Source organism: Pungitius pungitius, chromosome 2 (assembly GCF_949316345.1).
Source record: "Pungitius pungitius chromosome 2, fPunPun2.1, whole genome shotgun sequence".
NCBI classification, from domain to species: domain Eukaryota; kingdom Metazoa; phylum Chordata; class Actinopteri; order Perciformes; family Gasterosteidae; genus Pungitius; species Pungitius pungitius.
Window position 1 is genome coordinate 1,129,787 of NC_084901.1, and position 10,588 is coordinate 1,140,374.

Sequence of the window (10,588 nt, forward strand, 5' to 3'; positions counted from 1 at the left end):
TTTAGATTTAAAATCATCTATTGCTTCATGGTCACACTTCTCTATGGAGTTGTGTTTATTTTGTGTGAGGTCAGAGGTCGCGAGGGGTTCACAGGGTGTCTCAGGGCTTTGCTGAAACGAATCAACGAGGACTTCGGCCGCCAAAACTGACTTTGACACAAGTTTCAATTACATCTGAATGACCTGCCCACCGATGTCACCGCAAATGTCTTGTTTGTGTGTGTGTGTGTTGTGGGGGTTAGTGTTGTCATGGCGACGAGATACTGAAGGCACAAGGTTACGACTCCCAGCGCTCTCTTTAAAAAAAAAATTAAAAAACACAATCAACCAATCAAATCCTTAAAAAACAAACATATAAACATTGGAGCGGACCAGCAGGTGGTGTCAGTGTTTTACACCATCACCTCCGTCTGTGTTACACGTCACTGTTGTCCCATGTGCAACAGTACATCACTCCTCCTCCTCCTCCTCCTCTTCATCAACCGCCCCAGTACGACTTGAATTCCTGTGGTTGCGTTCAGGATTTTCTTTCATGTCGATATAGGTTTGTGTGTGAGGGAACAAGCTTTAAGAAAAAACCTTTTGCTACGTCAACACACTCAAACTCACACACACACACACACACACACACACACATTCAAGTATACGGTATGAACTGCACATGTAGTAAATATCTAGATTAGATTCATAAATATTAAATTGTTGTAAATAAATAACTCCCCACCCTCCCTCCCCGATCACATTGATAGCTTGACTAAACATTATTGTTATTTTTGGATTGTTTTCATTTCATCTGTACCCTGAACACTGTGTACTTGTACTACGAGAGAAAACTCGCTGTGTAAATCCATGTTAGAGATAGCATAGATAGCATCAGGACCCAGTCACACCAGGAAGTGGCAGATTCCTTCATTTTATGTTAGCGATAAAGCTACATATAGCAGCCACTTTAGGGTTCGGGGTTGGAAGGAGGTGGGAGCGTATCCCAGAATGCATCGAACATGACGCCAAAGACCGCAAAGCAGGGTATGATTAAGGGCGGAGCTACACGCTGATTGACAGGTCCCTATTACAGCATTTAACAACTTTAACCCCTTCACAGTGTGTTTTTTACTTCATCAAAGGTAATTGTAACAGATTGGTCTCTTAGAAACGTTGGCATTCCGTTGTATTTAGCTCCGCCCTTATGTGCCGCTAATGGTTCCAACAACCAAGATGGAGGACTCAACCGTGACTAGGTCCACTTCTTCTATACAGTTTTTTATAATGTTTTTTGTGTTTTTTAACTGATATGTTCAATGTCTAAATTCTCCACAGAAGTGTTTTGTTACTTTGAGAGAAAAAAAAACCTGAATTGAAAGCAGAGCACCGTTGACTATCAGTCACATGCTAACGTTGCGTTAGCTAAGTTGATCCTCCCTCTTATGATGCTCCCCAGGCTTTCGCCCAGAATAAAAACCACAACATTGTCGCCCTAAATAATTAGCGAGGCAAAAGCATCCAGTTTAACCTGGAAAGAAGCATCTCGATACAAACAGCTGAGTCTTCTTGGAGTTCTCAAGCTAGTGGGCGATCTGCTGCGGGGCTAAAGTTACATCATCCTCAGACCCAAAGCCTCCATGCAGCACGGTTTTAATTGATTATTGGGGAAACACATCCAGCTGTGGATGCTACATCTTTATGGAAGATTTATATATTTAGCAACTTGTTTTGTGCTGACGAAGAGTTTTATCAGCACACTGAAAAAAAAAAATTTAGCTTGTCTTTCCATTTAGCAATAATTCATCAAAGTGTCCATTTGAAAATGGCTTCAATTGTTAAAATATTTTCAAAGCAAATGGTCCTGAATAGTGGGAAGTTGACAACCATTATATAGTTATTTTGCCATCGTGTCTTTGAGGTTGTCATTGATTTAATGTCAATGTACCTTGGGTTTAGCTGATTGAAAACTGCAGCCACAGTTATATTTTTTCAGACTTTGGTTGCTGACCTTCCCATTTCTTTTCAGATCAGGGCCTTTGATTTTAACATGACTGTCCCTGCCCATTAAACTTCTTTTTCATTCCCATCTTCACAGCCCTTTCATATCCTTATCGATCAGGTTTGTTTGATCAAAGAAGGAAGAAAATGGATGGGACTTAATCCGATCACACAATCAACTCTTCTCTTCTTGCTAACCTTCTTAAAACAAAAAATAAAAGGCTTAAAAACTCTCCTACGTCTGTGATCGTAAGGCTGGGCAGTGCTAACAGGCTATGGCTAAGAAAAGGCTAAGGCTAGCCACCAGACTGCCAAAAAAGGCAAATAGTTAGCCAGCTACAGGTAGCTGACTGCTTCAAAGTTTGTAAATTGTTAGCAAAGTGACACCATAAGACAAATAAACAACTAACTAGTGGTAATTAACCAGTCAACAGTTAGCCAGCTGACTGACACCAAGCTAGCATGTCAACACAAGCCAACTACACACTTTAAAACAACAGATAGCTAAGAAAGTTAGCCCGCTAACAGGTCGATGGTTCAGTTAGGATTGATTCATTGTCATTCAAGTAATGACAAGTGCGACATGTTCCCTAAACTGATCCATAACAAAATGATTTCGTAGTGATATGAGACAAAGATTAGCATGCTAATCGTTACCTTTTGTGCAGCTGTTTTTTAAGTATTACAAGGAAATATCTGACTTATTTGTCACTAAAGCACAAACATCTTCAACGGTAAGCAGATAAAACCTTGTAGGACAGATTATAAGAAAGTTGTTTTTGGTGTCGATTTATCAGATAAAAACATTCTGTGGTAAAAACATAAGAAAAGCTTTGTTCCCTCCCTCAGCACCATGTTGTTTGACGTGTTTCGGAGTGTTTCGGAGCTACAGGGTGGAGTGTGCTGATTGTCTGAGCAGCCAAACTGGTTTCCCGGGCGGTTTAGCTCACGAGCACGGCCTCATGACTCCCAGCGCGGCGAGCGTTGGGGTTGCGCCCGCTCTCAGCTCACCAGCTTGGGCAGCACCGTCCTGGGCTGGATGTTCCCGTTGGCGTCGGTGATCGCCGCCAAGTTAGTCCTGGTTTTGGAGGAGGAGGCGGTGGTTGAGGAGGTGGTGGCGAGCTTGGACAAGGAGGTTATGGCGCCGTCGGCGGTTGTGGCGGGGCCGCGTTTGGAGGAGGAGGAGGAGGTCTTGTCCCCTGGCGCGGTTCCCGTCGGCGGCTTGGGGAGTCGCCTTCTCAGCCACGGGTGGCGCAGCGCCTGGCTGGGCGTCATCCTGAGCACCGGGTCCCACTCCAGGCACTGCTTCAGGAAGTCCAAGAACAGCGGGTCGTCTGCTCCCTTCAGCGCCGCGCTCCAGTCCTTGCTGCCAGGCGCGCCGCGCACCTTCCCCCGCCGCGAGCGGCCGGCGTTGAGCACGGCGGTGCCGTCGGGCAGCGTGGTGACGGTGCAGTAGCGCGGGTAGCCCTTGGATGACACAAAGTTCTTGGCCCTCTTGGAGGCGTCGAGGAGCTTCTGGCTCGGCATGCCCAGCAGCTCGATGATGCACGCCAGCTGGTCGGCCTCGTCCTCGCCCGGCAGCAGCGGGTAGCCGGTCAGCAGCTCGGCCAGAATGCAGCCCAGGGACCACATGTCGATCGGCATCCCGTACCTGGAGCCTAGAGGGCAGCGACCTGGCCGTTAACACCTGGAGTGGCTATGCTACTCCACATTGCCCTTCACATGTTCCCAATCGGATTTTAGACGTATTTCACAACATATTGGATTATGTTTTTTATTTAATTCGTTAAGATTCGTTATCCATCACAAACAACATTTACTGTGGCTGTTAAATGTGTTCGATGAGATTGGAAGCTTAGCTTAGCTTAGCATAAAGGCCAGTAACACCTGGCTAGGCTTTGTCCAGCAGTTAGGTGGTTACAATTTGGCATTACGATTACATAAGGCGATAACATGTGATTCGTTAACGTAGGAAAAGATTGCAAAAATACTTACCTACAATTCTTTGGTAAAAGATTGAATATCGATGTATAATTACGTTGCGTTACGTTGTTGAAGAGCAGCTCCGTTAACTGAGCTGTGCTTCCTGTTCTTACCTAGAATGACCTCCGGCGCTCTGTAGAACCTGGACTGGATGTAGGTGTAAACTCTCTGATGTTCGTAACAGCTGGAACCAAAATCTATAACCTGCAGGGGGAGAGAATTGGTTTCAATAGATGGATTGATGACTAAGACCAACACAAAGGTCCAAACCTCCACATCTCCGCCCCACCTTGATGCCGCTGCGTCCCTGCTGCTTCAGCAGGATGTTCTCGGGCTTCAGGTCGCAGTGGATGATGCGGTTCTTGTGCAGAGAGTCCAGACACTGCAGGATGGAGTGGGCAAACTTCCTGACCAGCGGGAGGCTGAAGCCCTGGAACTTGTTTTTCTTGATGAGCTCGTACAGGTTCATGCTGAGCAGCTCGAAGGTCATGCAGATGTGGTTGCGGAAGGTGAAGTTCTCCAGCATGTGGATGACGTTCATGCTGGAGTCCTTGTCTTGCTTCCTCAGGTGCTCCAGGATGCGGATCTCCTCTGCTGCCTGGCGGTGGAAGCGCTTCTCGTTGCGGACCATCTTCAGGGCCAAGTGGGTCTGAGACCGGTGGTCGAAGGCCTTCACCACCTGCAGCGGTGAGGAGGAGCACGGTCGTATTCAAGAGTGATTTACAGTCCCAATGGTCAATTCTATTCTCCTTATCAGTATAACTAGTAGCCGGCACATGTCTACTGTACTACTAGTAGTACTGATGGTACTGATGGTACTACTAGTGCATAGTGGTACTGTTACTACCTGTCCAAAGCTGCCCTTGCCAATGACCTTCAGGACCTCGTAGCGGTAGGCGATGTGGTCGTGTGGAACGTGGATGTAGGATCCCTGATCGTCATCGTAGCCGCCGTTGTTGGCTCCGCCCAGGACCCCCGACCTCTTCTTAGCATTTGGGCCGACGAAATACACTGTTGGGGGGGAGGGAGAGGGCGGTGACTGGTGGACGGTACCAATGGGATAATTCATTTTCTACCTGTGGGGGTGTCGACCCGCTCACCTTCGGGGTAGCTGAAGACCTCGTGGTGCTCCAGAGAGGACATCTTGGACATGAACTGCTTCATGGCCTGCTCTGGTGACAGGCAGGGCGGCTTCGGCTTGCCCTCCGTCGACTTGTTGGAAGAGGCGCTGCCCTGCCGGCAGTGGTGGGGGGGCTCTGGGGCGGAGGGCTGGCGGTCCGGCAGCGGGAGGCCCGGCCGGGTGGAGCCGAGAGGAGCCAGGCCGTTGGGCTGGGAGGTCAGCACCGGACGCTTGTTGGTGTTCTCCTCGTACAGCTGGGTGACCTGAGACTGAGACGACAGCTGGACGGCCTGCGACATGGCAGCTCTCGGGCCTCCCTGAGGAGGAGGAGGAGGAGCATAGAAACGTAAGAGGAGGAGCAAAAGAGATGTCAGAGGAGAATGAAGAGAATGAAGGGAGGACGGACAGAGGGAGGAGGAGAAGACTATGGTCAGAAGATGAGGGGAGGAAGCTTATCAGGTGAGAAGAAAAGGACCAAGAGAAGGGAGGTGAGTAGCAGGAAGGAGAAGGCAATAGACGTGTGAAGTTCAAACCGTAAGAAGGTTTGTGACGTTTTGAAAACAACTGTTAAATCCCTGATGTTCTTGAACACGACACCAGAGCCTGTTTGTGTGGTTACTTAATAAATGAATAATGTGTCACCTCGTTCACTCTAATCAATAATAACAAGAGAGACAGCTGTCTCATTGTCGCTCGCTAGGTGAGTCACTCCCCGTCGCCGTGGTGACCAACACACCTGTGCCCTTTCAAATAATAGACCACCACACACACACAGCAGGTCTTTGACTTGAGCGGCAGCACACACACACATCAAACATGTAAATGTCCCGCCTCTCTCTTTAAGATGATTGATTATCTGATTGGTTTTGCCCGAAGTTAGGATTTATTTTTAGAAAATAAACAAAAGCCGTAACAGGGAAAATCTGCTAATCCTAACATTCACCTTGGAGTTGTATGGAGTACAGATGCTGGATCATATATGTGTATGTGTATATACACAGATATAAATGGTGGACTATCAGAGCCTGCAGTGAAATGAGTACTACATGAAAGTAGCGTGGTGTCATAGACACAGCGTGCAAAGCTGTGTTTCTTAACAGACTCCCTCACAGATAGCGTCGTACCGTCAGGTTGTGGTTGCGGAGTCGAGGCAGCGCGCCGGGCGACGTCGTCTGAGAGCCACCGTGAGCCGGAGAGAAGACCGGCTCGCCCACTTTGCCTGAAGATATAATAACAGAAATACAGAGATTTAGTATTCTTTTATTTGTGTTACATTAAAGGTCATTGCAAGAACACAGTAAAAATATAAATACATAAATGAACAATAGAATAAAAATACAAATATATTTGTAATTCTGGTAGCATACCAAAATGTACCTTCTTGACACGATTTAAAAACATCATCTTTGGGACACTCTTACTAATACTACCATTTTACACAAGCAGAATACTGAATGCAGCAGAGTAACACGGCTCCATCAGAACACCGCCAACATGTTTAGTCGGGTCGCCAGGGCTGACCTGTGAACGACATGAAGGAGGGTCCGGCCTCTCAGAGGACACGGTGTGTCCATCGATGTCCCCCCTTAACATACCGAGCGTCACATGAGACGGACACCAGGCAGGGTTATGGTTTCCCAACACGCTCGTCAAGCTCCCAAAATACTGGAAAGCGATTGGAATCCGTCCCACGGAGGCCGAGGAGCGACTATCTCAGACACGTGACCTCAGTGTTCTGAGGAGACAAAGAGGGTCGACCCGACACAAACCAAAAGGGTTCCGGAGGTTTCTTCAAACCAGAGCTGCTGATTGGTGGAAGTTTGTCTCGATGCTAGCGAGCAGTAAATGTTTCAGTGTAATGGTAAGGGTAACTGATGTTTGTCATTGACCCCAAATAACTTACATGATCCAATCTACTGGTTTTGGTTTTTTAGTTTGGTTAATAATGTAGATTTTTATCACTGTCCTATGAATCCTACAAACTGTGAAGATGTCCTCACCTACGTGGACAGAGCTACTTCTTGTTGTGAGCTGTACCCAGCATGCAGTTTTGCTGGGTAATTTGATAAAAATACAACTATTAATGTTACAAATGGTTTATGTGGGTTAAAGAGTGTTTATTGCGGGTTATTCATTGTTGTTATAAAGTTAAAACCATGACCCATAACACGTAAGACAAGAAGACTGATCTGTTGTACTACTTTTTACAGGTGTTCCTTGTGAAGTGGACGATATTATATATTATATTATAAATAACACTGAAACCATAGCTGCAACCTCCTTTAACCCCTGCATGTGTCCTCATACTGTGGTCAAAGGTCAGAGGTCACGGCGGACCCCTGTCTTCATGGGGACGGTTGATAAGCCTTTGAACAGCTTCCTCTTCCAACATTCTTATCTGGTTTTGCCACAGAATCCCAATCTGGGTCCAAATAGTTAGAGTAAAGTGACTCCGATGTATCTTCATGGATTCATCGAGTAAACAAGCAGATGAAGCTTTAAGTGTCCAGCGGGACAGATGGCCTGTGCCCTAATCCCGCTAACGAGCGGCTAACGAGAGGCTAACAGTGACGCATCGACCTGCTGTAATCCGGCTAATGACCGAGGTCACAGATAAATCGTCCCAGTATTCTGACGCTTATCAATACATCAGACACACGGCGAAAGGTTTCCAGCTCATCAGATGTAAAAATATCTCTAATATCTTTGAATATATATGAACATTGATGAGCATCTTTAGACAGTTCAAAGGTTCAGAGGATGAATTAAAATGACAATGATCCGTAGTTGAGACATTTTCCCTCTGTAAAGTCTCACCTTATTTTTATTTATACAAGCTGTAGATTTAATTGTTTGAATGACTAAATGATGAAGTCACAAACTGCATTAAAAGCAGTCTGATTAATTGATGATTAACATTTATCACCTCTCTCTCTTCTGCAGGTTTTCTCCATAATTCAGAAATATTTACTTACTGTCACAGAAAACAAAACAAACCGCGAATAAAGAAAAATGAGAATGAATGAAGTAATTTTTTCTTTAAAAAATGACTCCAGATGTAAGTAATCATTGATAAGGATTCAATGAATCGCTCTACCAAAGATAGTGATCATTATTTTGTATCATCATTAACATAACGGTTATTTCTAATAATAAGGTGGCACTGTTTATAAGAGCAAACACACACTACAGGAGTGTGTTTAACTCCACTGTACTGTGCACGCTGTGGAGCACGCTGCCGTGTACACAGACCAGTACCAGGAACCAGCACACATGCAGGATCCCCAACAGGCGCTCTGAATGCGAACCCGACACCCGAGCTGGGAATGTCGAGCGCGCTGACATGCTGCTCGACAGAAACAAATAAAAAAATACATCTGCAGCAACATGACCGCACGCATGCAGATTACAAAGTCCACCCATTGTAGATTAAACTGGCCGCTGTTAGGATTTATATTTTTTCAGGACCAAGTTGTAAACTATCTACCGGTTCTGAGTTTCCACGGTAACAACAACTACATTGAGTATAATTAGAAGTCTGAAGGCCTCCTTCTCATCCTCAAGTCCTTGTGAGAAGTCCCTCTTCTACAGCAGCACGGAATGTTCACTTCTCTCTGCTGCATTTATTCAGTTCACAACAAGAAGCCACGTCTGCTCCCATAGACGTCTATGAGGAAATGACTCTACTTCTGTGTAGTGACCAGCAGGGGGCGACTCCTCTGCTCCCATAGACGTCTATGAGGAAATGACTCTACTTCTGTGTAGTGACCAGCAGGGGGCGACTCCTCTGCTCCCATAGACGTCTATGAGGAAATGACTCTACTTCTGTGTAGTGACCAGCAGGGGGCGACTCCTCTGCTCCCATAGACGTCTATGAGGAAATGACTCTACTTCTGTGTAGTGACCAGCAGGGGGCGACTCCTCTGCTCCCATAGACGTCTATGAGGAAATGACTCTACTTCTGTGTAGTGACCAGCAGGGGGCGACTCCTCTGCTCCCATAGACGTCTATGAGGAAATTACTCTACTTCTGTGTAGTGACCAGCAGGGGGCGACTCCTCTGCTTGTTTGATTTGTGTGTTAAATCATTTAAACTCTTCTGTGCTGGGTTTATATTTTCACTATGTATTCTCAATATTATTACATCACATGAAACCTTTACAGTTTAAAACTGGGAGATGTAATAGAGATGCATAAACTGTCCCACAGGAGACAAAGAGCCTCTGGCTGCAGACTCAAACCACTAATGAACTGGTTATGAAACCAGTATCATGGACACGTGGTAAAGTGGAGGAATGAGAGACCACACGAGAAGCATAGAATACATAGTGCTAAAATCTACAAATATATGAGTGAATAATCAAGGATAAACAAACAAGGTCAGTAATGTTCATTATAATAAAGTACATATAGTTATATACAGTGTACTGACGGCCCTTTGTTCTAAATACTACATGGATCCTCCTTGCTGTTTATTCTGCGATCTGTCTATTTGTATATTACTTGTATATTACTTGTATATTACTCTCATAGACTTCTATGGGAGCAGAGGAGTCGCCCCCTGGTGGCCAGGAGAGAGAAGCATTACATGGGGGTAGTATACCTCCACCTAAAATACGTCTTTGTACTACAGTTTCTTACATATAGTAATACAGATACGCTTAGATACTGTATATAATCCCTACTAACGGTCTGTAACATTAATATTTACATCTTAACTGAGTACTAATGACTATATTCTATCAGCACTCCTTTTACGCTCCATTATGGTGGAAAGCTCCTGTGAAATAACGTTAAGTTGACAAAGCAGCAGTTAGCACAAAGCTAAAGAAGACTAACGTGTAATAATAGCTCCCTCACGGTGGAGATAAAACCCCAGAACCACTGACCTTTGACCCCTGACCCAACCGAGCCCGAGCTTTAACTTCTGTCTGCCGAGCCGCAGGCCAGAAATCACCCCAGAAACCGAACAAACACACGCTGAAAACACACCAAAACGCCCGGAATGACACCGCACGTCGCCTCCGACACACTGCCGGAAAGACCCGGAGCGACGGTGCGTTGTTACGGCGTTATTACGCGTTGTTACGCCTTGGTAACCGTCAATAAACACACGGGAAACGCTGCTTTCTGCTGCTGTCACTTCTCATCTGTTAGCTCGCTAGCTAAAAATAAACCCAACGGTCGGTGGAGCGGCTCCAACGGCTCCGCCGAGCGGCGACTTAACGGCGGATTGAGGCGGTGGCGGGTGAGGGCTGAGGCGGGGGGCTCGGGGGGGGGGAGCTCGGGGTTCGGCGGTGTGTCCACGCGACATTGGCCTGGCTCAGGCGCCCCTCGGGCCGGCTACAAAGGTTGTGCTCACCCGCTGGGAGGACCGAGGTTCCGGGCTTCTTGGTCAACATGGCGGCCGCTCCTCTCCTCTGGACACGGACGGACGGGGGACGGGACGCCTCCTCTTCCTCCTCCGTCGGCTCCTCCTCTTCCTCCTCCCTGCTCCTCCTCTACT

At 46.5% G+C, this 10,588-nt stretch overlaps 1 protein-coding gene across 2 annotated transcripts; it reads right to left on the minus strand.

Moving 5' to 3' along the window:
- Positions 1-310: 310 nt before the first annotated feature.
- Positions 311-10,576, minus strand: dyrk2 (dual-specificity tyrosine-(Y)-phosphorylation regulated kinase 2). 2 transcript variants are annotated; one of them, XM_037462264.2, is made up of 7 exons: positions 10,445-10,576; positions 6,208-6,302; positions 5,064-5,400; positions 4,811-4,974; positions 4,253-4,642; positions 4,077-4,167; positions 311-3,638 (listed from the first exon to the last, which is right to left on the minus strand). In XM_037462264.2, the coding sequence occupies exons 1-7, from the start codon at positions 10,482-10,484 to the stop codon at positions 2,983-2,985; spliced, it is 1,773 nt and encodes a 590-aa protein (XP_037318161.1). In that variant the 5' UTR covers positions 10,485-10,576; the 3' UTR covers positions 311-2,982. The 2 variants fall into 2 exon arrangements, with proteins under 2 accessions (XP_037318161.1, XP_037318162.1); XM_037462265.2 differs by lacking the exon at positions 10,445-10,576 and adding an exon at positions 6,605-8,881.
- Positions 10,577-10,588: the final 12 nt, after the last annotated feature.

Excerpts from the sequence above, each read along its gene's own strand:
- dyrk2 (XM_037462264.2), bottom strand. The coding sequence starts at position 10,484 with ATGTTGACCAAGAAGCCCGGAACCTCGGTCCTCCCAGCGG. Across the intron at positions 4,975-5,063 it reads GGTCTTCAGCTACCCCGAAG|TGTATTTCGTCGGCCCAAAT; the intron begins GTGAGCGGGTCG and ends CCCCCCCAACAG. Across the intron at positions 4,643-4,810 it reads GCAAGGGCAGCTTTGGACAG|GTGGTGAAGGCCTTCGACCA; the intron begins GTAGTAACAGTA and ends TCACCGCTGCAG.